General features: G+C 43.1%; 1 protein-coding gene across 5 annotated transcripts in view; it reads left to right on the top strand.

Annotated features, from left to right (window-relative positions):
• NCOA3 (nuclear receptor coactivator 3) overlaps positions 1 to 27,080 on the top strand; it is a 551,775-nt gene that overhangs the window by 206,300 nt on the left and 318,395 nt on the right. For 2 of the 5 annotated variants that reach the window (XM_078651866.1, XM_078651870.1), the window contains exons 3-6: positions 7,856 to 7,933; positions 8,032 to 8,083; positions 23,528 to 23,628; positions 25,075 to 25,183. In XM_078651866.1, the coding sequence (XP_078507992.1) occupies positions 25,095 to 25,183 (89 nt within the window). In that variant the 5' untranslated portion in view covers positions 7,856 to 7,933; positions 8,032 to 8,083; positions 23,528 to 23,628; positions 25,075 to 25,094. The remainder of the gene's footprint in view (positions 1 to 7,855; positions 7,934 to 8,031; positions 8,084 to 23,527; positions 23,629 to 25,074; positions 25,184 to 27,080) is intronic. The other 3 variants (XM_078651868.1, XM_078651867.1, XM_078651869.1) reach the window with 3 other exon arrangements.

The following is a 27,080-nucleotide window of genomic DNA, read 5'->3' as shown; positions in this document are numbered from 1 at the left end:
CATTTTCATTGTTCCTAAATTTTTACCTCCAGAATGTGTGCAGAAATAACGAGTTTCAATAAAGATTTTTTATGCTTTTCATGCTGATTAAAATATATTTATTGTGGCCATATTTTAGAGAGTTGGAAGCCATTGTTTGTCTCATTTTATAGAGTTAACAAGATTAGCAGAAGCTGGTTCAATAATAAACGGAACAGTAGCCATTCAAACCATGGGCCTTTCAAACGGATGATATGACTGTATGGGAAACTTACTCTGTGTGTAATCTGCAATTTTTGGATTCAGATTCCACTCCACCCACTTCAAAGAATGCAAACCAGCTCATGCCACCACACTGGTCTGAGTGATCAGTGAAGCACACATCCATTCCTTAGCAAGTCTACAAACCCACGAAAACACAAAAAATGCAGCTTATGCGTATGCACCCTGAAAGTGCAACAAATTACATGTTATGTGTACCATCCATTATCCAGTATTATGGGTATCTTTCATAGATTCACATGCCTGAATCATTCTCAGTCGTCGGGGTGGGAGACACCGGTATATAAAAACAGTAATGTCATAAAGACATATACATACTAATAGGCCAGAGGCCTCACAATAGTAACTTATCCAAGTCCTTTTGTAAAAAGGACCAAACTTTGGCCAGGAGCCAATCAGCTACTACCACCCTCTAAAACCTTCCTGGAAGGAGCCCTAGTCCCTCAGATTTTCTACCGCACGCTGTGCTAAGGGAGTCTCCCCTGAGCTCTGCTCAGTTTTCTGGTATTTTTGGATTATTTGCATATTTTTCTCTTATAGATTATTCTTGTGAAGGAGTGCTAGAACAGCTATGTCTACCACTCCTAAAAAAGGGCTCTTTAGACCCTGTGCCTCGTGTAGTAAGCTGAGACTGCTCGTGGATGACAAACATGAAGACTGCCTCTACTGTCTCTATCCTGAACATTCTGCCAAGGATTGTAAGGTCTACCGCACTTTCTCTGTCAAGACTTTAAAAGACAGAGAAGGTCGCCTGCTCCTGTGGCTTCAGAGACTAAAGGACAAGGATCAAACAGTCTCCTCAGGTGAGAGCGAGTGTTCCTTCAGGAGCTCACACTCCTCAGCCAAAAGGCCAAGACAGACATCTCCAGGTCCGTCTGATGTGCCACCTCAAAAGAAGACGACAAACTCTTCAGAGGATCCTCCAAGGGCAATGACAATTAAGACTTCTCTTCAGGAAACCACCTTTAAGAAGCCTGTGCTGGTGTCTTCTGCCTTGCCTGTGACAGCGTCGACAGTAACCATCTCTACGACGACAGCTTTAACCTTCACCACCTTGTCGACAACTACCTCCGCTTCGTCGTCGACGGGTAGGTCGATTTCCTCAATAATTCCTGTCAAAAAAGCGTCGACGACGCTTCTGTCGTTGATAGTTTCAGCGTCGACGAAGTCAAAATCATTGTCGTCGACGAAGGTCCCATCGTAGTCGGCGAAGATCCCATCGACGTCGACTAAGGTCCCATCGACGTTGACGACAACCTCGTCGATGTCATCGTCGGCGAAGCCATCGACGAAGCCGTCGACGAAGCCGTCGACGGCAGCACCAGTGTCGACTAAGCCATCGTCGACGACGCTACCGTCATCGACGAAGACTACAGAGATGTCTGCTGTAGCTGACAGCATCCCACCGCGATGACCACCCCGTCGATGGAGGAATCTCCTAAGCTGAAGTGTATTTATACACACTTCAAGATGTCAACGCGTACGCTGACGCCAGAGACTACATCTCTTAGCAAGGTCCAGCCACTGCTGCCGGTCCACTTTCTGGAGACTGAGGATTCTGATGATGGGGCCTTGTTCCACACTGCAACAAGTCCTTCACAACTCAATGTAAAGGTCCAAGAGATTTCGGACTATGAAGACCTTGGTCAGGCAGAAGTGCCATGCCAGGAGGAATATCAACCGCCTCCGCAGCCTATGGTGTGCCTCCCGGCCTCAATAGTCACGGACCTTCAATTCGTCATAACGGACTACAAGCAGCGGTTTCCGCCTACTCCGCCTCCTTCAGTGGTGCCTCAAACTCTTGTGTCACCAGCTCCTCTTCCTCGCCCTAGACCGCCACCACTGGTCATTCACCAGGACCCTGTGACTTTGCCTCCTCTACCGTCTTCTGATGAAGAGGAGGTGGAAGCAGTAGGAGAAGACGAAGAAGGTCAACAGGAGGAAGGTGAAATACAGGATGACGAGTGGGACGAATATGTCATTGAACGTCCGGCTTCCCCAGACCAGGCTCAGGCGGATTCACCCCCAAAAGATATCGGGGGATTTCATAATGTCGTGGAGAGCAGCAGCGAGGTTCAAAATAGAGATGACCACGCAGCCTCAGGATTGCTTCCTATATGACTTCAAAGAGCCGTTCAAGAAGACGGTTCGGTCAATCCCTATTATCGATTACATCAAGGACCAAGGGATAAAGATAATGAAAAACCCCTCATCTTTGCAACCAGTGCCGATCAGGCTTGATAAAAAGTATAAGGCCCCAGATTCAGCTCTGGCATGCCTAACAGGCCATACCAAACCGGACTCCGTTATCACCCAAGCTGCGCAGCGGAAATCCAACAACCCAGCTGCTACGCTGACGGCGCCTCTGGACAAGGAGGGCCGTAAACTGGATAACATCGGGAAGAGATTCTCGTCGATGTCGGCCCGTACGGTCAGGGCGGCAAACTCGCTAGCGCTTCTAGGGCCTTACAATCGCCAGATGTGGGCGGATGTTGCCCCATATCTAGGCACACTGCCAGAAGAGCAGAAAGAAGAGGTAAAGAAGATCCTCCTTGAGGGAGAGCGGTCCGCCTCGGAAATGATTGACGTGGTGATGGATATCGCCTCAACAGGATTTCGGCAGCTAGCGGGGGCAGCGGTCCTTAGACGCCAAGGATGGCTTAAGTCTACATCCTTCCGGCCTGAGGTACAGTCCAAAATACTGGACATGCCGTTTAATGGAGACTTGCTCTTTGGGGAGCATATTGATGAAATGCTACAGGGTATCAAGAAAGATACGGAGACCGCAAAATCATTGGGTACCCCCCAGTTCAGAAATACTTCCTTTCGGGGCTCCAGAGGAAGAGGCCATCAGACAAGAGGTGGCGATCAGGGATACAAATCCTCCTACGGCTCGTCCCAGCAATACAAGCCTCAATACCAACAGAGACAGCAACAAGGCCAGTCCTCGTACAATAAGTCTTCTTTTCGAGGGAGGGGAGGTAAGAAGGATACCAGAAGACAATGACTTCTTTCACCTACAGGCCTCCACTTCTTCTCCACATTACGTAGTTGGAGGAAAGATTTCCCACTTCCTACACAATTGGCAAAAAATAACGACGGATTGTTGGGTCCTGCAACTTGTTCGTTTCGGCCATACTTTGGAGTTCGTGGAAACTCCTCCTTCGAACCCCTCCAGGTCCTATACAGCACAAGAATCTGCATCTCCTTCAAGCGGAACTTTCACTAATGCTCCAGAAAAGAGCCGTAGAAAGAGTTCTGAGAGGTCAAAGGGGGAAAGGATTCTATTCCCGATTCTTCCTAATACGGAAAAAGGAGAAGAAATGGAGACCTATATTGGATCTAAGAAACCTCAATGGATACCTCAAAAAACAATCGTTCCGTATGGTATCCATTCAGGAGGTGTTACAACTACTCAATTCCAAAGACTTCATGGTGTCCTTAGACCTCCAGGACGCCTATTTTCACATACTCATCCACAAAAGTCACCGCCAATACCTAAGGTTTGTAGCGGCAGGCAGACACTACCAATTCAGAGTGTTATCATTTGGCCTAAAGTCGGCGCCACGCATCTTTACAAAATGCCTGTCTCCAGTGGCAGCGTACCTTCGACAACACCATCACCAGGTATTCCCTTACCTGGACGATTGGCTCATCGTCTCCTACTCTAAAAGGCGTAAGAGGATCTTCCAACGCTTGTCTTCAGCTCTTCGAGAGCCTGGGGCTTACGCTCAACCAGGAAAAGTCAGCATTGCAGCCCTCTCAACGCCTCACTTTCCTGGGAGCAACTTGGGACACGTATCAGGAGAAGGCCTTCCCGTCAGAAGAGCGTCAGGTCAAACTGAGGTCTCTTGCAGCCCTCATTCAGGTCAAGACCATCAAGGTGCGACTTTTCAAGTCGTTACTAGGAATGATGTCCTCCAATATCCTCCTAATACCACACTGACGACTCCGTATGCATCGCTTACAGGAGGTGTTATCCTTTCATTGGATCCAGTGTATGGGATCCTTCGACGATCTGATCAGGATCACTCAGTTCATGGTGAAGGCCCTGCACTGGTGGCTTCAAACAAAAAACCTAAACCAGGGCCTTCCATTCTTACTTCCAATCTCCCCACAAGTGATAACAACGGATGCATCATTGGAAGGATGGGGTGCGTTCCTGCAGGAACTTCAAATTCATGGTCAGTGGTCGCTGGCAGAAAAACAGCTCCACATCAACCTGCTCGAGCTGAGGGCAGTATACCTGGCACTTCGAGCATTCCTGCCTCGGATCTGGAACTCCCAGTGCTTGTGAGGACGGACAACACCACCACAATGTACTATTTAAACAAGCAAGGGGGAACTCGATCCATGACATTATCTCAAGAATCACAGCGAATTTGGGAGTGGCTACTCCAACACAACATTTCGCTGAGAGCGGAGTATGTCCCAGGAGCGGACAACACCCTGGCGGACTCACTAAGCAGGCAACGGTCCATTTGTCACGAGTGGGAGTTCGACCAACATGCTCTCGACACAGTGTTCTCCCGATGGGGCAGACCTCAACTGGATCTATTTGCGACGAAGATCAACGCAAAATGCCAACATTATGCAAGTTGGCATCCCCAGAAAGGATCTCTCGGGGATGCATTTTTGATGGCATGGTGCAACGTCTTTGCTTACGCTTTTCCTCCATTTCCCCCTGATCCCCAGTGTCATCCGGAAACTGAAAGCGGAGCGTTGCACCCTGATCCTGATAGCCCCAGCGTGGCCGCACCAACACTGGTTTATAGAACTACACATTCTGTCACTGGAGCCTCCGATTCCATTCAGGCCTTACCCGCATCTCCTCACTATGAACCAGGGGCAAGTCCAACATCCAGATCCGACATCTCTCAGATTATCGGCTTGGCTCCTGAGTTCAGAGAGTTCCAGGACTTAGATAGTCCTCAGGACTGCAGAGTTGTCTTAGCCCGGGCTGACAGTACCATCAAAACGTATTCCCTTAAGTGGAAAAGATTCTGTTTGTGGTGTAAAGCTAACAACCTGCACCCATTCTCGTCATCTCCGGCTCAACTTTTGCCATACCTGCTTCACCTGGCCAACTCGGGATTGGCCCATGCCTCAATCAAAGTCCACCTGGCAGCCATATCTAGTTTCAGGCGCTCCTCGTCTGGAATTTCCCTATGGTCCAATAGACTGGTCAAGCAGTTTCTGAAAGGCTTATTCAGGACTTACCCTCCAATAAAACCTTTACCACCTACATGGCAACTCAATGTGGTCTTGGCTCAATTAATGAAACACCCCTTGGAGCCAATGGATAAAGCAGATCTCAAATACTTGTCATGGAAGACAGCTCTTTTGCTGGCTCTCACGTCGGCAAGAAGAGTGAGTGAACTGCAGGCGTTCTCCATTCAAGACCCGTTTCTTCAGTTCAAACAGGACAGGGTTATTCTACGAACTAACCCCAAATTCATACCAAAGGTTCCGTCAACTTTTCATCTAAACGAACCTATTGTCCTGAGATCCTTCTTCCCTAATCCATCTTCAGCAGCTGAGAGGTCTCTACATTCCTTAGATCTGAAAAGATGTCTAAAATTCTACATTCATAGAACGGAACAATTTCGCAAGTCCAACCAATTGTTTATTGCCTTCAGCAGGCCCAGGAAGGGCCTACCACTGTCAAAGCAGAGCATTTCAATGTAAATGTAAATGTAGTATACTTGTAAAGCGCACAGCTGCCCCAGCAACGGGGCGTCCCGGCGCTGTATAACTCTGGGGAACCCGTCCTGGCTTTCCCTGTGGGATGGTCCCTTGCTGGGAGTCCCCAAGGTGGAGCCAGGCATCCCCGGAATTGGTGGGGCCGTTGTGGAGATTAGGCAAGCTAATGCCCAGAGTTGCCGAGTGGAACCCCTGATTAGAGTAAGCACCGAAGCGAGAATTATCGAGTCCGCTGACCAAGGTCCACGACCCTGCCGCGTTGGGAATTGAACCCTGGTCCCAGGCTGACTTCTGCTCTCAGGCCTGCATCCTCTAACCAGTGAGCCACACTACTCCACAAGATGGATCTCTGCGGCCATTGCCTTCTGCCATCAGCAGGCGGGACATCCTCTGCCCTCCAAGGTTCGGGCTCATTCCACTAGAGCGGTTTCCACCTCCATGGCGCTCTTTTCTGGGGTGCCCATTGTCGACATTTGCAGAGCGGCCACATGGAAGACACCACATACGTTCACCAAGCACTACTGCTTGGATTCAGAACTTATGAAGGATGCTGCAGTGGGTCAGGCGGTGCTCCGTCATCTATTTCATTAGAGGTGAGCCTTCTTCCTTTCATTCCACCTTTCCTATTACCTAATTGCACATTTCTTATCCTGCTTCTGTTTGCAGTTTATTGCTTTGCACTATTGATAAGTTATCAGGTGTCTTACATGCTATATTACGCGAAATGTGCTGCCTATTGCTTGCTACTCTGATTCAGGCATGTGAATCTATGAAAGATACCCATAATACTGGATAAGAAATGCGTTACTTACCTGTAACTGCAGTTATCCAGTATTGGTATCTTTCATAGATTCACATGCAACCCACCCACCTCCCCTGGAAGGGCTCACCTTAGTTCTCTCAGTAGGTACTACTTAGCACTGTCCTTACGAAAATCTGAGGGACTAGGGCTCCTTCCAGAAAGGTTCTAGAGGGTGGTAGTAGCTGATTGGCTCCTGGCCAAAGTTTGGTCCTTTTTACAAAAGGACTTGGATAGGTTACTAATGTGTGGCCTCTGGCCTATTAGTATGTATGTCTTTATGACATTACTGTTTTTATATACCGGTGACTCCCACCCCGATGACGGGGAATGATTCAGGCATGTGAATCTATGAAAGATACCAATACTGGATAACTGCAGTTACAGGTAACGCATTTCTTATGTGATGAGCTGTGCTCCACCCTGTGTTAATATTATGCCTCATGTCTGTTTGAACTCCTGTGTGCCACAACATGCAACTTACCCCAGTGATTTTAAAATAACTTAAAATCATCTATAGTGATTTTCAATTGATTCATTATTTCTTAGGTTGAAGTGTCAATTTTTGTCATCACAGTTTAGTCTGATTTTTTTTTCCAGCGCTACTGTGAGGAATTTTGATAAGAGATGGGTTACTTTCTCTTATTGAAAGCACATTGTATTATTAAGCATGATCAATGGGGCGTTGCAATAAATTCCAAGCAAGTGTTTGGTAGGAGATAGTTTTCTGGTTTATATCTGATTTGTATGCAATCTAGGACTTTTGCTATTCATATGCAAATTGCACTTATCACTCGCCCGAGAGCGGAGTCGTATTTTAGTGTGAGATCACCGGTGACTTAATTTTCCAGTGAGGTCACAATGTATCATTAGAAAGACATTAGCTTGGTGAGACGCACGTTACCTGCCACAGTACTAGGACACAGGCTTGTAGAATAATACAGTGGTGGTGTGCATCAAGTTTGTTGTGTTGATAGACCTTTTAAAATAGGTAGGGTGCCACATGCTTTTTGTTAGATTTATTTAGTTATGAAGATTATTCAGTGTTAAGACTCCATAGAAGAAAGTAAAGCATCTTTTATTTTTATACAGGATGTGTATTTAAAGTAAAGATAGCTATGCCCGCTGTACACAACATTCGGATGTACTGAGGATGCTTTTTGAGCACAGGTAAGCAGTTTATATTTAAAGGAGCTGATTCATAATGTGTTTGCATATCTCAATAAGAGGTTAGTATTTTTATATTGTTTTTCTTATTTTATTTCCAGGTTAGTGAAGCTCTTTCCAGAGAGAACTGGATTTTAGTGAGTTTCTGTTGTGGTAAGTCTATAGAACGCTAGAATGATTACCCCCAAAATATATTTTGTTCTAAAAAAAAAAAAAAAAAAAATAGAGGTAAAACAAATTTATTTATTTGTGTATTTTATAAAGCGCACAGCTGCCCCAACAGGGCGTCCCGGCGCTGATAGATCTGGGAACAGGGAGCGTAGAGAAAAGCGCATTACATGGAGAAAAGGTGGGTCTTAAGAGACTTTCGGAATGCCGGTTCTGTTTGGCAGGCACGTAGGGTAATCGGAAGCTTGTTCCAACACTGAGTGGCACAAACCTCAAATGTTTTCCCTCCAGCCCGAGTTCGTTTGAATCTGGGAGTTGAGAGGAGAAGTAGGGAGTTAGAGCGCAGTGTCCTGGTATTGGCATACGGCCGCAGAGTTCTTTTCAAATGGGCCGAACCATTACCCTTAGAAGCTCGAAAAGCCAGAGTCATGGCCTTGAATACGCATCTCTTAGCAATGAGTAACCAATGCAGTTTACGGAGATGTGGGGAAATGTGATGTCTAGCAGGAATTCTCTCCACCAGCCGGGCGGCAGCATTTTGGACAGTCTGTAGTTTGACATAAACCTGCTGTGATACCAAGGTATAGCGCATTGGCGTAGTCAAGATGAGATGTTATCAATGCTTGGACCACAGTCTTACGGCAGTCCACCGGCAGATAGTTAATAAGCCGGTTAATAGTCTTTATCTTTGCAAAGCAGGATGCTGCTACTGTTTGAACCTGGGCATTAAAACTAAGATGGTTATCCCAGCGCACTCCCAAATTTCTCACAGAGTCTTTGGCCGTGGGGGCTTGGCTCAGATCCTCAGGCCACCACAGACTGGAATCCAGAGGGGACGGTGAATTAAAAAACAGGATCTCCGTCTTTCCTGCATTGAGTCGGAGGGAGTTGGAGTCCATCCAACTGGAGATATCCCTGAGACAGGATTTCAACGGATCAAAGGCAGAGGCAGAAGGTGCATCAAAGGTAAAAAGTAGCTGAATGTCAGCATAGGAGGTGGATTTAATCCCAGTTTGCGCAATCAGTCTAGCCAGGGGGGTGAAGTAAGCATTGAACAAAAGCGGGCTCAGGGATGAGCCTTGAGGGACTCCCCATTTGAGTGGTCTAGCGGAGGAGGTATAAGGAGAGGTATAAGGAGAGGTATATGCCTGCTGCGTGCGGTCGCAAAGATAAGAAGAGAGCCACTTCAACACAACACCGCCTATACCCAGGTCCCCCAGCCTTCTCAGCAAGATCTTATGAGAGACGGTGTCAAATGCTGCTGAGAGATCCAGCAGCACTAACACCGCCCTCGACCCCCGGTCCAACGTCCATCTCACCGAGTCAGCCATTTCAATTAGGGCTGACTCCGTGCTGTGGCCCGACCGAAAGCCGTGCTGAGAGTCATGCAGGAGCCCATTGGATTCAATGTAGTTCGCAAGCTGGGAGTGTACCAATTTTTCCAGGATCTTAGCTGGAGCGGGCAGAAGGGAAATGGGCCTGTAGTTACTGGGATTATCAGGATCTAAATTGGGCTTCTTCAGGATAGGGACCAGGGAAGCATGCTTCCATTTGGCGGGGAGTCTACCCGTTCGCAAGGATTCGTTCCAAATATGGTTCAGGTAGGGATTGAGCAAGGCTGCTAGTTTCTTATATTGTTTGGCTGGCCACGGGTCATTTGGTGAACCAGATTTACATTTAAGTAATTCTACCATAGAGTCGGCTTCAGAAATGTCTGCAAATTCTAGCAAGGCGGAAGTCTGTAAAGTGTGAGTGGTGGGTCCCTACTCCAATCCTTCACTATTAGAGATAGGGAAGGAGGTGTAGATATTCTCAATTTTTTCCTCAAAGAATTGCGAGAGTTTGTCACACAGGGACTGGGAGGCAGGCTGAGTCCGAATCAGCGCGTTAGGGTCTGTAAAAGATCTGACTATGCTAAAAATCTCCCTTGCGCCATTGCTAGCTTGTTTAATTCTAGAGGCCAGATAATCCCTTTTGTGCTCCTCGATCAGTCTACGGTATTCTTTGAGGGCTGTGTTATAGGTGGTTTTACTACCCAGGGAGTAATTCTGCCTCCAGGATCGTTCGAGAGATTTACAAGAGGCTTTTTTCTGACGAAGCTCGTCGGAATACCAAGGTGCTGATGGTGCAGCCCTATTGGTTTTGATGGGTTTCAGAGGGGCCAGAGCCTCTAGGGCCTGACCGATCCAGGCGTCCAGATGGTCAATACCCCTATCTGGGTCAGACGATGGGATGGGTTGTGAGTTTTTTAAGTATTCCTGGAGCGTTTCTAGGGTAATGCGGCTCCAATTTCTGCCTGATGCCTTGGGAGTGATAATAGGCCTGATGAAACAAGGAATATCAATCTCAAAGGGGATGAGGAAATGATCTGACCAAAATACCGGAATAGGGGAAGCTGTCAGAATATTTGGCAAATTGGAACAGATCAAATCTAGTGTATGTCCCGCTTTGTGCGTAGGTAGAACTATTTTTTGGGCTAGATTGCAGGCCGCCAGCGTAGAAACAAAGTTTTTGCTGTGCGGGCAAGATTCCTCATTTACGTGGAGATTAAAGTCCCCTAGAGCAGTGAAGTTGGCATAGCGTGTGCTGAGCTGAATAATATAATCCGCCAAAGTCGGCAGGTGTGAGGTGTTGGAATGGGGGGGACGGTAGATCAGTATTCCCGAGCAGGAGGTGGACGGGGATATTTGAACACTAAAAGGCAGTCCTTCTATGCAGTCAATTTGATCGTAAAGAGGGAAGGTAGCCGTCCATTTAGATTTATGGATTAAGGCAACGCCACCCCCATGTTTACCATTAGGTCTATTGGCGCAAATGATACTATAACCCTCCGGAAGGGCAAGGGTGATGATGGGATTCGTGGTATCATTCAACCAGGTTTCTGTTAAGAAAAATAGATCCCAATTGTTGTCCCGAAGGGACTGCCAGATGTCAATGGCATGTTTGCCCTAATGATCTACAATTGACCAGCGCTGCTCTAAGGGTCAAAGAAGGACAGACTCCATGAGTGGAGGCGGGACTCTGAGCGTGGGCCGGACTAAGTGTCGAAGGATGGGAAGGAGAAATGGCAGACTCCACATACGTATTCCTGGCTCCAAGCATCTGGAATAGGCCAGGGGCAGGACGAACATGGGGAAGGTCTCAGGGACATCAGCTCAGAGCGAGTATATATCGCGGTGGTATCGCTGGTGAGTCGGGCAGGGGGACCGGCCCCGGCCGCGTCATGGCCGCGGACGGGCGCAGACGGGCTCGCCTTTGGCGCGCCACCGGCGCGCCCGCTGCGCGGCCGAGAATAGGCGGCCATATCTAGATGGGCAGGGTGGGAGGGGCCAGGCAGCTGTACCGCCAACCCTCCATTTCCCCCAAGATGGCGGCTGGATGCGAGGAAACCTCCGCGGCAGCGATGAGTCGGCTGCGCGGTCTGTAGGGGAGGGGTGCGCCCTGTCAATAGCAGCAAGTAGGTGCACCTCTAAAGTGGTGTGCTAGAGTCCACAACACAATATAGTACACGGCGAAGAACCACAAAGTTTAAAATCACAATGTGCAATCACAATTTTTAAAAACAGTCACAATTTTAAAATACAGCGCCGCAGCCTTCCCAGCTTCCGCCTCAAGAAGGTCTGCTGCCAGATCTAGTGCGCGAGGGAGAGCAGCGCAGACTAAATACCGGTGAGGGCGGGAGGGGCCAGGCAGCTGTACCGCCAACCCTCCAGTTCCCCCAAGATGGCGGCTGGATGCGAGGAAACCTCCGCGCAGCGATGAGTCGGCTGCGCGGTCTGTAGGGGAGGGGTGCGCCCTGTCAATAGCAGCAAGTAGGTGCACCTCTAAAGTGGTGTGCTAGAGTCCACAACACAATATAGTACACGGCGAAGAACCACAAAGTCTAAAATCACAATGTGCAATCACAATTTTTAAAAACTGAGTCACAATTTTAAAATACAGCGCCGCAGCCTTCCCGGCTTCCGCCTCAGGAAGGTCTGCTGCCAGATCTAAATACAAAATAGATTTTGTTCTAAAAAAAAAAAAAGAGGTAAAACAAATGTGCAAACCATAACTCTTCCAAGGATTGCTGCTTACTATTTCGTATTCATGCCTTACTTTCTGGTTATTTTTTCCCTACAGTAATCTGAAATGTAAGTTTCATATAATAAAGTGTTATGTAGGGAGGTTTACCCCCCAAAATACAGTAACCATTTCTATATCTATATATCTCGAGACAAGTTTAAAACAGTCATTCAGAATTGCATGGTTAGGGTTTACTGTGAACAAGATGTATTTTGGCCACAGGCGTGGGTGGCCTTGTTCATAGTAAACGCTATGATTTCAATTTTTTGTATTTTTATTTTTAATGCACAGTTAATATAAAAATCAATGGTTAAATCTTTGTAATAGTTAGAAAGGTTATTCTTTTTAAACAAACCATACATAGGTACACAAACATTTGAAATTCTTCAGTTATACATGTACGTTAAATTTATAATTTATGGACCACCTTTAAATGTATATTACTTTATTTTTAGGTCTAGTGCATGCGCTGAACTGACGAGACATTTAGTAGCTGGCTTTTAAAAGTGCTACTTTAGCCGGCCACCAGCTTGCTGTCACGCGCTCAAGCGACATGCACAGCTGCCATCTGACTTTCGCGCCGCGCGGCCGTGTCCGTTTCACGGCCGCGCGGCCATTGCTTGTTAATTACTACAAGCTGCCTTTATGATCGTTTGCGCGTTTGCCATGTGCTGATTAAACTGTACTGCCTTTCAGCTGTTCGTGCCTGCCGTCTGCCATGTCACACTAGTTGTCATTTTTACTGCTCTTCTTAGCCGTCATCTTGCCTTGCCGTGTTTTTTTTTTTTTACGTTTACAGCAAGCTGTCCGTTATGCTCGCCTCGTGTGTATGCCTCTAACTGCTTCATTAGTGCTCATGCCTGCCGTCTGCCACGCTTTCCATTATTGTTCTTCACAGCTCATCTTAGAGCTCGCGCTACGTTTCATTGCACATTTGCCGGCGCCATTCTCCTGCATTGTTCTTTAGAGCCTGCGCTCTGTGCCACCGCCAGAGATATCGCGTCTTCTCACGAGCGCGTCTATTATTAATCACTCTGCCTGTGTTGCGAGAACACCGAGAAATACTTCTGCCAGCAATTTTGTTTTCTTCTAAAGATTAAAGTGTTGTGGCCACTCACATAGTAAAGCAACACTTACCTCTTGCTGTTCACCCTGGTGTCCTCCGTTCTTTCTTCCTCATTACCTCGCTCTCAACACCATAGAGCGCAAAATCGCTCTCAAAGACTGTTGTTCTTATTGAACGCTGCCACCCTGTGGCCAACACTGGCATTTAGTCTCGAGCAACAATTTTTATTTCCCTTCTGTGCAGTTTTTCCCACCCAAAAAACTTCATCTCACAAACTTAATTAGTGGGTTAATTTATTATTTCTTTCCATTATGTTTGGCAGTATGTAAACCATACGTGGACATATGAACCACATTACAATTGCACAATGTGAATGCTGAATCCATATCCATGAAAACGATGCAGTGATATGCGACATAATGTCTGGATACAGTAATTGGGGAAGCAACAAGTGCGAATCCGCCAGCTTTTAATACAATTGACACATTTTCTCAATTTTTGCATACGAAAATTGAAACCTTTCGCTGACAAATCTAATCAGCGCCAAGTTGCTGCAGCACTCTGCTGATTACAAGTGTGAACCACTTATCTGTGAGGACATCAGGACAGATGCCAAGCACAGCGGGAGGCCCTCCGACCTCGTCAAAGGGTCCACTCCCCAAGCCCAGGGTGCTTGGAGGTTGACTGTATTTGTACTCTTTCAAAGGTTTGCCAATTTACTCGTGTAATGATCCACGGCTGAGACATTTACCTGAAGCCACTTGTGTTACAATCCTCGGCTTAGGGGGAAGGAATAATAACAGTCTTGGACAGGTTCTTGCACATGTAAAGCTTTTACATTGCTAATAATACCCTTGTTACTGTAATGGGCGATGAGATTAACACAGATGAATGCCTGAGCAGTGGGGCTGGAGAGACAGCAATATTGCCAGCTACTGCGGGCACATTTTGGGCCTAATTCAAGGGTTTATAGATAACTGAAGCATTTTGGTCAGAAGATATAGAAATGACATTTATAAGGGGAAAAGTGCAAGTTTAAAAGAAAATGCCTGTGTCGCAGCGCAATAGTCCCTTAGTGCTTGAAATGGGAAAATAGAAGTGCCGGTATCTTTTATCGGAGTTTCTACTTGCTTCTGAGAAGTGCCGGTACTCGCCTAATAAAAGTACTAAATAAGTGCAGGTGCTCTGTACCTGACAGTCCCGGCCCATTTAAAGCACTACCCTTAGATACGTACAACACAGCTAAGTGGAAAACGAGCATGGATTCTACCGGTAGAGAAACCGTTGAATGTTGTGTGTGTTGTGAATTTCTATCTGACGTGTGTCTTTAGTAGTCCATGCCTTGGAGTTGTGTACTCGGCTGTGTATTGACTTCGTGTCACTAGTGTGCTTAAGCTAATGTCCCCGTTGCAATGCATAGTCTGAGGGTGGAAGTTTTTGCTGTGGTGTTGAGGACCAGAGGCGGCGAGGTCATTGCACACTGAATATATGTATCATGCCTTACTTGAAGTGCTTATCTTTGTGTTCACCATTGCCGCTGTGCTCACCAGCGGCGGCGCGTCATCAGGGGCTGCTACACATGTATCTCAGTTCTGCGCAGAATGGCGCGCTTTCTTCACTCGGCCACTTTAAGGCTTAATCAGTCAGAGTTCCTTGAAGAAAAACCTGAAAAATGTACACCTTCCTTATCATTAAATTCTGCAGGTCCACAGCTGAGCGATCCTGAAACATGCGTTATGCACACGCAACGCTCACACTCCTGAGTTTCTCAGCAGCACTTAAATATTTCGCGTGCACAATGGCAATAAAAACAAGCATTGACATAGCCAATCGTTCTCGCCTGTGGGACCTTATAAGTGTTTAGTTATCCAGCATAATATCCATGGCGCAACAACATCAAGTGTTGCATGGCTAAACGCTTGGATTATCAGTTATAACATGCAAAATACTTGCAATAAGTTTTGACATTACAAATCTTATCTTTTGTGAGAACAGTGAATAGTAGAGTGCGAGTTCTAGTTAATATAGTGTGGCTACCGAGTTGACTACACTGTAATGGAGGTGCATGAGTTATAATAATTTGAAGTTGTTGCGTAAATTATAAATTAAAGGTATAAGTTTATAAATCTAAGATTTAACTAACTGAAGAATTTCTATTTTGAGCTTGATTAGTATAAAAATAATTACATTTTCCTAACTTTAACATGGTTTAACTGTTTATTTCTAATTTAAGAAAGATTTTAATTGTGGAGTTTGCTGTAGTGTGGTACAGTAAAGTAGAAGAGTAAATTTTGCTGTCGTAGACTAGTGTGTGGAGTAGTAGACAGTGATGTGATGAACAGTGGAGTGTTGTGCGGTGTGGTATAGTGGAGTAGCTATTAGTGGAATGCCAGAGTATAGGAATGTGGAGTGGAGTGGAGTAACATTGTGTTACTGGCATACAGTCTAGTTAGGTAGACTGGCATATAGTGGAATAGCATAGAGTGGCGTAACATCGAGTGACATACACGTACGCAGTAGCGTAGTGCGGTACAGTGTAGTGCTGTAGCATGGAGTGATTTATAGTAGAGTGGCAGAGTATAGTGCCATAGAATGGATGATGTACAGAGTAGCGTACAGTGCAGGGGTGTACAGTGGAATGGCATAGAGGAAATGGCTTAGAATGTAGTGTTATAGAGTGAAGTTGCGTATAGACCAAATCACCTAGATTGTAGTGTTGTACAGCGGAGTGTAAGAGCATATAGTGTATTAGCTTATAGTGGAGTGTCATAAAATAGTGGCGCAGAATGTAATAGCATACAGCGTAGTAGTGTGGGTTGGTGTACAGTTGATTAGCATGGAGTGGCATGCAGTTTAGTAATTGAACAAGATGTATCCTCAAAATGTGTTAATTTGTAGATGTGAAGTGGCAGGAAAATATATTTGGTGTGAATGTTAATTTTTAGTTGTACGTGTGAATAGTCTAATTGGTTTTAAAGTTTAAAACTTCTTAGTTATATATTATGCTGCGGTATACCATGGTAGGTTTGTGGTATACTGCAGTACATGCACATAATGCAGTATTTGATAATCTATTGGCGGTTTGCCAAAGGTAAAAGGCAGTCGTGTCATTTGCAGCACATTTTATCTGTGTTCTGGGTTAGTCTTAGATGTAGGCAAGTTGTAGGTTTTATTGTTGTTCCAGTCTATTACCACTTTAAGAGTGTTAATAGGTAGTGAAATGTATTTATAGCTTTTAATGTATTTTTAAAGCAGTTAAGGAAGAACGGCGTGACTTGAACTTTTGTTGTTGAAAATAGCATGTTAATTTGAAGCTATTACAGTAGGCTCCGTAGATGTTTTCTCTAATCATTTAAAAAATAATAATTTAATTGTTCCACGGTAATCCTGAGGCAGTACCAAAATACTCCTTACTTTTTTATATATATATATATATATATATATATATATATATATATATATATATATATATATATATATATAGGTATAAATATGTTTTCATACATATTACTACTTTATTAAAGTGCTAATTGTTAGGGGAAAAGTATAAAACCTACCCTTGTGCTTACATCTAAGGGTGAAACACTGAACAGTGGCAAACTACCTAAAAACATGGCTTACTTTAACTTTACTAAAAGCAGTCATTAGCCAATCACAAAAGGACTTGGCATTGAAATGTACCACGTAAGTACTGCTGTACCAACGTGACAACAGATAGTTAAATTTTCTTGACCCATATAACTTCATAACAACACTTGCTGTACCAAAAAGAATCATCTAGACACTGATTTATATTCATGGGAAGGTTATTAAAAGTCTTTTCAGCGTTACGTTAAATACAAAAGTCTATGGAAAATACATTGTAGGGAAAAACAATCTGTTGTGGGACCCCCTTTCATCTTTGCACTCCGTTGGCAATTCACCACAAAAATTCCCATCATCACAAAAAGTAAAAAATGCTGAAGATCTGGAAAGTTTTGGGGGGATTGTTTCAGTGGGTGGAAAGTGATTAGGGAATGCAAATATGAGGAATTATTATAGCTAGTAATCCTGACCATAACTACATAGTGGCGCGCTCTGCTTGAATTGTATTTGCACATATGCATATGTAATACATGAATGGGCTGTAAGTGAATCCTCTGCCGTAGCTTCATTATTTTGAGTTGTTTTTACTGTATTGACCACATTGTTAATGTGAGAACTTTGGAAACCCCTTTACAATGTCTTGGATCTATTTCTAAATTGTATCTTGATCAGTTACTTTCGATTACGTTGCCATTTCGGCTGTTTATTTTCTTAGGGTTTATGCCATTGTATGTGTGTGTTCCCTTTCTCGTAGGCAGACCATAAAATATATTTATAGTGATGGATGTATAAATAAGAATAAGGTGAATGTCACTTTCCTACTTTGGTAATATTGTGCCATCTAGTGGGCGTTCGATGGCTTGCGGCTAGTTTTTGGGATGACCCGACGCAGCTAAATATTATTTTGTAGGTTTTTATCCGGTCACAAATTTCGTTTCACTTTTTCCAAACTACACACTTCGCTCCAAATGATAAGCGTACGATTTATATATTCTAGAAGCGCACTCTGCACTGCTTAAACTTCTACCCGGCTTATATATTTTTTTACTGACTTATACTAGCCTGGTTAGGATATCGTTCTTTTTTTTTAAAATTGTTAATACATGTGTGCTCGGCTGGAAAGAATAACTGGGTAGCTAGTATGCCGTTAACGTAACTTCCAAGCTGAGCTTTAAGTGAGCCTTTAATTTGCAAATGCAATCTTAATTTATTTTAAAATGTCGCTGGTTTAATTTGCAGTCTTTTTGATCTGAAAATGACGACATGTTTGGAAAATGTGGTCCTTTTCCTTATGGAAACTGGAGTGCGCTCTGCATATTTTTACCTCTATGTTGCAGTATGAGAGGCTAATGGGTCACTGAGGAGGGCCTATTGATAGCTGCAAGTGAACTATTCAAGGGTATTGGCTAGATCTTAATAGTAAATAAAATAATGAGCTAAGCTAAATGAGACTGATCTGATGCAAAATGATCTCGAATTGAAAGTTATAGGACTGTCATGTGTATTCGCAATTGGTAGTTATTGTCTTTATATTCTTCTTTTGCACAATGCACGTTACCACATACTGCCAAGCATCTTGTACTAGTTAGTGTATTTTTTTTCACCATGCCTGTAAATATTGCACAGGAAATGTCCTCTGAAAAACCAATTCATAAAGTAGTAAGTACTAATTTACAGACCTGTTTGTCCATTAGTGTTTAGATTACGGATGTGTCTACTTTGCAATTAAACCATTGACGTATTTGAAGTATTTAACTTTGGAACACTATTTCAGTGGTTCTTAACCTGCCGTCTGGGGATCCCTGGGGGTCGGTGACGCATAGTCAGGGTGTTCTTTACTTAGAAAAGTAAGTAATATTAACAGATTTATACAATTTATGTAAATATTTATACAATTTTTGTAAATAAAGAAGCATAGTGTTTAAATCGAAGTTTTAAACGTTCTATAAATGTGACAATTTGAAATAGAATAAAAATGTAAGTTGGTCATAGCAGATTAATTTGTGGCAGCATTTCAAGTTCATCAATATATAATAAGGCCGATTGGTGGCCTCATATGAATTTAGAAGAGCTCAAACATTCACATAAAATTTGAGATTTCTCATTTAAATTTATAAGTAAATCTAAATAAAATATGTAATATATCTATATCTATATATCTCTATATATCTATCTATATAGGGAGAGGGAGAGGAGTGAGAGATGGAGAGATGGATGGATATTTTTTGTCTCAGACTCCATTTCTTTCACCATGAAACAAACTTCAGCACTCCAGGGGTACAGGCTAGTATTTCTTTATTTCGCCATTAGTCGCAGACAGACGCGTTTCGGACGTGAGTCCTGCATCAGCAACACTGATGAAGGACTCGCGCCCGAAACGCGTCTGTCTGCGACTAATGGCGAAATACCTGCATGTACCACTGGAGTGCTGAACTTTGTTTCATGGTGAAAGAAATAGAGTCTGAGCCAGAATTTTAAACGCGTGTACAGTCGTGTCTGAAGCACCCGCTCATGAGTGACCCATGATTTATGGTACAACAGGAGCGTGGATATATATATATATATATATATATATATATATATATATATATATATATATATATATATATATATATATATATATATATATATACACATACACCCATATACACATATACACCCCCCCCTACACCCCTACCTGTTTTTATTGATATTTTGCGGCCAGGCTCGGTCACGAGGTAGGCCCGCTGCAGCGGTGCGGATCCAGGCACTGGGAACGCCCAGTGTCACGATGGAGTAGAGTTCGTCAAACGAGTGGGGGGACATAATCCAGCAGACCCACCTTTCGTATTCCATTGACCCACTTGGTATTTTATGAACTGTAAATATCGAACAGCACCACCCACTTGGGTGATGATGATGACTGCAATTAGCAGAAGGCTCTTGGGTTCTGAGGCAGAGTGTGGTTTGAAGACACGCCCAGGGGGGTGGACTTTGTCATTAAAAGCAGATGGTCAAAATCAGAACAAGTTGCTGTTCCCTCATTTCAGTTGGCTCGTGAACAAGGGCAGTGGCCCGAAACGAGTTGAGCTGCGTTTTTAAATGGATATGTGCAAGCTCTCTGCTGGGGCCCTCGTTGGATGATGTGAACTCGGAGTGGCATCCTCACTTGGGGCAACCTGTTTTGATTTTTTGATTTTTTGATAGATAGATAGATAGATAGATATAGATAGATAGATATAGATGGATGCAAAAAAGGAGAACTCTGGGTAGTTCTCAAGTTTAGGTGGAAAGCAGCCCCTGTTAGAGCACTCTCAACACCAGCGACTCTCTAGATCTGCTCACCTCAAATGTCTGTTTTTCTATCAAAGTTTTTATGCATAGGATTAGCACAGTGCTATCCACGCCGAGATAGAAAATGACAAAGTCTTTTGCAATTTACACATCAAAGCCTTTAAGCATATGACTTGTACAGTGCTGTCCTTGCCGAGCTGTAAAATGACAAAAGCCATTTATCACTCCAGGCACAATATTACAGCTTTGAATTAGTGAAATACCAACTCAAGCTAACCTGAAATTAGTAAAAGCAACCCCTGATAGTGTTTCGCTCTAATTAGAGCTCTTCAGAGAGGTATAGCTTTGTCCAGACACAAGGGAGCACCCAGTATTAAGTCAAAACAAAACCCTTTCAGGCATTAGATATATATAAATAGAGATATAGAGAGATATAGAGAGATATATGTCATGAATGATATCATATGTGACATCAGCAGTGGATTGCGGGTGCGCGAAATATAGTTAGTACAACTAACTATATAGGAGCAATTTCATTGGTTTTGTATGAGTAAAATGTCCAGCTAACACCACTAAAACTTAGTTTTTTGAGTGAATTTCAAAGGTTTTTTAAAAACGAATTCCTAACTATATAACTCCTGAAACCTATGGTTTTTTCAGTGAATTTCAAAGTTTTTTTTAAATGCTAATTCCTAACTATATAAGGCCTGAAACCTATGGTTTTTTCAGTGAATTTCAAAGGTTTTTTAAATGCTGATTCCTAACTATATAAGGCCTGAAACCTATGGTTTTTTCAGTGTTTTAAAAAAAATTGATTGGTTAACTGGCTTATTAAGTGTATCTTAGTGAATACATATTTTAGCGAGTAATGTTTAAATATTTAAATATATGCATGAGTGATGTAATATGTGACGTCATCAGCAGTGCATTGCAGACGTGCAAGTTATAGTGAGTCCAACTAACTATAACGTGGGAATTTCAATGGTTTTATGCGAGTAAAATTTCCAGCTAACTATAACTGGTGTGAAACCTATGGTTTTTTCAGTGAATTTCAAAGGTTTTTTAAATGCTAATTCCTAACTATAACTGGTGTGTAACCTATGGTTTCTTCAGTGAATATATATATATATATATATATATATATATATATATATATATATATATATATATATAATTTCTATGGCAAAATGAAACCCCTTATTTTGTTCCTTTTCAAATTAAATGTATTAAGTGTTACCACTTTATTCCAATCAAGATGACTTCAGGTGTGCCATACTTTTGTCATAAGTAAGACTGTTAGCGTTCTAGTTGTTCTTTAGAACACTCTGGGACATTCTGTCATTGGGCTATAGTTGGGCTACATCTGGCTGATATTTGGGCTACATTTGCGCTCTTTTGTCTCTGGTGGCCATCTTGGGAGACTGCATATCAGAATTTTTTTAATGAAATATAAGAGGATTTGAGAAGTCACTCAAAATGTGCCCTAATTTTTCTTTCTTCAGCACTAATCATAATTTCTATGGCAAAATTAACCCCCTCATTTTGTTCCTTTGCAAATTAAATGTTTTAAGTGTTAACACTTTATTCCAATCAAGATGACTTCAGGTGTGCCATACATTTGTCATAAGTAAGACTGTTAGCGCTCTAGTTGTTCTTTAGAACACTCTGGGACATTCTGTAATTGGGCTATAGTTGGGCTACATTTGTTTTTTTTTGTCTCTGGTGGCCATCTTTGGGCTACATTGGGCTAAATTTGGGCTCTAACATATATATATAGCCCAATGTAGCCCAATATATATTTTTTCTAAGTTAATTTTCGTAAAAACCACTGGAGCACATATCTTGAGACATAGCAAAGGCTCATCGGGCTACCAGTCCCTACAATTTTGCCAAGTTTGGTGGAAAACCATTCAGCCGTTCGGGCTAAAAGTGAGTCCAACCGCCCTATGGAAATTAACATGGGGAAAACACGTTTTGGGACCCCCCTTTTATCTCGGCCCCCGCTTGACAAATCCACCCCAAACTTTCAGGGAAGGAGCGGAGCGAGGCAAAGTTACGGAGAATTTCAGGAAGATTCCTCAACCGGCGCCAAAGTTATTCCCAATAGAATGTTGCGATTTCCCTATGGAAAACAATCCTAACTATATATACCTACTGGCTATCGCCAGTAGGTTATTTATATATATATAGATATAGATATAGATATAGATAGATATTGAGAGAGATATATATATATATGAGAGATCCATATAGAGACATAGAGAGATCTATATATATATATAGAGAGAGCTATAGAGAGAGAGAGAGAGAGATAGAGAGAGAGATAGAGCGAGAGATAGAGCGAGAGATAGAGAGATAGAGCGAGAGATAGAGAGATAGAGCGAGAGATAGAGCGAGAGATATATATATATATATATATAGAGAGAGAGAGAGAGATATATAGAGAGAGAGATATTTATATATAGAGAGAGATATAGAGCGAGAGCGATATAGAGGTAGATAGTTAGAGAGAGATAGATAGATAGATAGATAGATAGTTAGCGAGGGAGAGAGAGAGAGAGATAGATAGATAGTTAGCGAGAGAGAGAGAGAGAGAGATAGATATAGAGAGGGAAAGATATATATATAAGGAGGATATCCTTTTGAATTTGCCTTCTCAAGAAGGTGGTCAATTTATCAATACCCCCTTTGTTTCCAGTTTGGCCAGGGAAGGTGTGCATTAAGTTCGAGGACACCGGTATTATGCGTGATTGGGACTGTTATATGCAATTCTGTGGTGTATATTAAGACGTTTATGCATTGAGTGCCGTGATAACATTGCTGTCACTATTGTGTTGTCTATATATTTAGCCTGCAAAAGATGGTTGCAGACTGGTAAGATGGATAAGATACCCTGTGTTTAGCCAAGTAACTTCTTTTCTTTACGAATCCAGTGTGGTGTTTTTGTAGGTCTAGATTGTAAGGAATAGAGGTGTGATAATTGCGAACTATGTTAGGTATAACTTTAGAAGAGACTCCCCTGATATAATATGGGCCTAAAGCGTTTACATCTGGAGTCTAGGTCACCTCCCATGGCAGATGTAGGTTTGATTTCTGTTTATTATGAGCCGCAATTTAGGAACTGGAGATGAAAACATGCCAAAGATAAATACATCATGGTGCTACTGAATTTCTGATTTTGTATATGTCCACAAAGGCACTTTGTTTTAAGAATATCCACACGAAGGAGCACTGTACGATTGGAAACCAGTATCAAATCATTACAACACCTATTAAGATAAAGACCTCCTTAATGTTCAAATAGTTATGGCAACTCTACTCCTAAAATATCAAACTAAATCTTAATCTGAATTTGAGCAGCAGCAATTGTACCTTGAATACAGAGCTTCGTCAGATTCCAACCAAACTTTTCTTTCTATCCTTTCTTGGTCTTTCTCCAGTGTGAGCTGCTGAATGCTGATGGCATTCTTTGGAAACGCAGATGCTCATTTGGTGGACCTGAACTAGAAACCATTTGCCATGTAAGGCTTAGTGGTAAGAGGTTAGTGAAAATATTGAAAAGATTGGTTCTTCTCCTTTTGTCCTGCATATTAATTTGCTAGATCTGATTTGATTCGATCTAGATTAGAAATGCAAAATTAAATGAAGTAAATTGTATTGAGGCTTATTCTATGAAGATGATTCAGAGTGGAATGATATTAATGTTTTTGTATTTATATGTGCAATTGTTTAAACGTTTTTCTTTCCCTAAATAAATGTACATTTGAAGTCGAAGTCCCAGAAATATGAAATGATCCATGTCTTTGCCTCACCATGACCTGTAAATCTATTGTTGTTTGCAGTTAGCAAACCTAGAGTGACTGAATATCTGTTAGGTGCTATTGAACTCCGTTTTGGCTCATAGATTAGCTTTGTGTTCCTTTCCTGCTGCCCAGGTACTTTTTGTGAAGCAGTCCTTTACCTAAAGCATACAAAATGCTTTTTTTGACGTGGTCATATGGAATGGAACATTGAAATTGGCTCAGTTGATTATCTGAATGTGAAAAACCTGCACCCTTGGTTACCTTTATACTTGGTCATTTGATCAACTACTTTAACTCAGTGGAGTGTGAGCAGGAAGGGAACTGCAAGGTGTGATATTAAAGCAGTAGATTAAAAAGTAGAAGCGGGGATAGATAGTTTAACGCATTATAGATCTAATAAAGTCTGTGAGAGTGTGTCACAGATATTGAGTAGAGCATGGTGCTGGGAGGAAAGTTAAACTGAGGAGAGAGTGCGAAGTGGAGGAGCACCTGTTGCCGCTGACAGCGACACACAGTGAGCTAGGGAGACAATGCTGTTTCTTGCAGTGCCAGCAGCTCCTGATACAAAGTGGTGTAAGACAGAAGGCCATGAGAGATCTGAATTGAGGAAAAAGGAGGGTGAGCAGATATTAATAGTATTGTTCAATGCCATTAGCAATGTTGTATGCCATCACTTCAGTCCCATACTTCAGAGTTATGGAGTTAACTGCTGTTAACTGCTGTCATTACCTGCTCAACTGGGCCATTTTAAGTAATCTGGACTACATTTAAGATTTCCTCGCAAAGTGAGCTATTGTGTCTCCAAATTGTTCACGCCGGTCCTGCATTTACAATTTGTCTCTTAGCCGTGTTGGCGCATACGTTTTAAGTTGTGTTGATATGTTGCTGCATCTGCAATATTCCTTTACTTGTTGGTTACATTTCTGGTGGCAATTAACAGTTTAAGAACTCAGGACTTGTATAACATGATTTGTAGGTGTTTTCAAAAGCAGAGATCCACCTCTGTCACTCTCTGCGTAAAATATCCTCCAATAGGACTGCAGGTTGGCATAAACACAGGGCTTCCGATGACCAGGCATAGTAATGCTCAAAGAAAGCAATACCAATGTTTAAAATGAAATCTTTACATTTTCAGTTAAATAGCTTGTGACAGGTTGTTTGCCTCTACCTCTTTGCAATTTTAGGTGCGGATGTAATTTTTAAAATGAGTGGCCTCGGGGAGAACTCCTTGGACCCTTTGACAATAGATTCAAGAAAGCGCAAGACCTCTTCCTGTGATACCCCTGGACCAAGGTAGGAATTACTCCTTACTTTTCATCTGATGATAGAAATTTGGATTAAATGGTGTGACACTAATTTATGCGACTCTTAAAATCAATACTTAATTTGACAGCAAATAATTGGTGCCCAAACTTTCTCTTTGGAAACTGCTGCCTACTTTCCCTTCCTTGGTGCTGCGACTCCTCCAACTGCTGATAACTGGCTTTTTCTGGTGTTCTGATAGTTCCTCCCATACCCTGAAATGGTCTAGTTTAGTAGATCACAGGACGTATTATTTTTGAAAAAGGATTTGCATTCTTATTCTGTGTATTAATCATAATGTGCTTTCATATCATAACGACTGAAATAAAATAGTTAATGATATGGACTTGAGCCAACAACCTGTTTTGAAACAGCAGAGTAGCGGAGACATTGTCTTCAAGATGACTGTTCATTTCCTATATCATTGTTTAACCCCTTCGATGCTCATGACGAGCTGGGCTCGTCATGAGGTAGCCTCCTCGCACGCTCATGACGAGCCCAGCTCGTCATGAATAATAGGTTTTTTAAAACATGAGCACAGGAGCGGAATTTCGCTAGCGCTCATGTGGTTAAACCCTTGTGCCTGTAATCCATGGCGAAGCGAACAGATCTACTTTAACAATTTGTGAAGGTTTACCACAGTGGGGAGTTTGTCACATTAAGTACTACAAACAGTACATTCAGATTCTGCAAGTAGATGAAATTAATTTACATACTAAGTTTACATACTAAGCCTAGTTTCAGTTGTGCCTTCAATAAGTTCGTCATAATACAGCTCTGTATCGCAACACATGGCCTGCCCAAAGCTAAAGACTGATGGCTCTGTATTCCTGACATTAGTCAGGATGTGATAAATTTATAATAAAACTGAAAAACTTAATCTCACATTGTTTACAGAGTACAGCACCCCCAAAGGTTCTCAACGAGGGTCTTATTCCCACTTTGACATCTTAAAAAGGGTCTTCCACTGGATGAGCGGCACCAGTCATTCTCCATTTGCGCTCCAATGTATTCAAGTGGGCTGCCACTCTCCAATTGGGCTATCACCATCCAGCTACCTATAACTGCTCCAATGGTTGTTAGTGCCAGACAGTCTCTGGGAAGTGAGCCAGCGGCTCAGGGTAGACTTGCAAAAGACAAACAACCTGCCATCATTGCTATAAGGGCCCAATGTTCTAGAAGGCCATTTAGCAGCCAACATATGAGCGGCTCGGCTGATGGTGCTCATCTTCAGCTGTGACAGTGTGGTGTACAACCTCTACTGAGCTTATGATTCTGGGTAACTCACCAACTCCGAGCCTTACGCTCGATTGGCCCCCCAGTATGGGGACCCCACCCCAACCCAAGACCCAAATAAAGAGTTTGGGCATGTGGTTGGATTCAAAGTTGGATTTTAAGCAACAAGCTACTACCCTATCCGCCACCTGCTTCGGCCTGATGCGGATGCTCAGGAAGGTGCTGCCTCTTCTTCCCTTCCAGGCACGAAGAATTATGGTGCAAGCCATTATCCTGTCCCGTTTGGACTACGGAAACTCATTATACTTAGGAGCCCCTATCTCTACCACCAGAAAACTGCAGACTACACAGAATGCAGCGGCTCGCCTTCTCCTAAACCTGGGCCGACGAGATTCAGGCACAGCTGCATTAAAGAAACTGCACTGGCTGCCCATCAAGGCCAGAGTTGTGTTCAAATCCATGTGCATTATGCACAAAGCCATGTGGAAAACTGGCCCAGCCATGGTTTGCTCTCTTGCAAACCCTTATCTCCCTAAACGAAGCCTGAGATCCAGCTCAGCTTTCCTGGCTACTGTTAACAGAACTAAACGGGCAAGATGGGGTGGACGCTCCTTCTCCTGGAATGCCGCGAAAGCCTGGAACTCCCTGCCTG

Source organism: Lissotriton helveticus, chromosome 7 (genome assembly GCF_964261635.1).
Source record: "Lissotriton helveticus chromosome 7, aLisHel1.1, whole genome shotgun sequence".
Lineage (NCBI taxonomy): Eukaryota > Metazoa > Chordata > Amphibia > Caudata > Salamandridae > Lissotriton > Lissotriton helveticus.
This window is presented reverse-complemented; position numbering and strand designations above follow the sequence as displayed.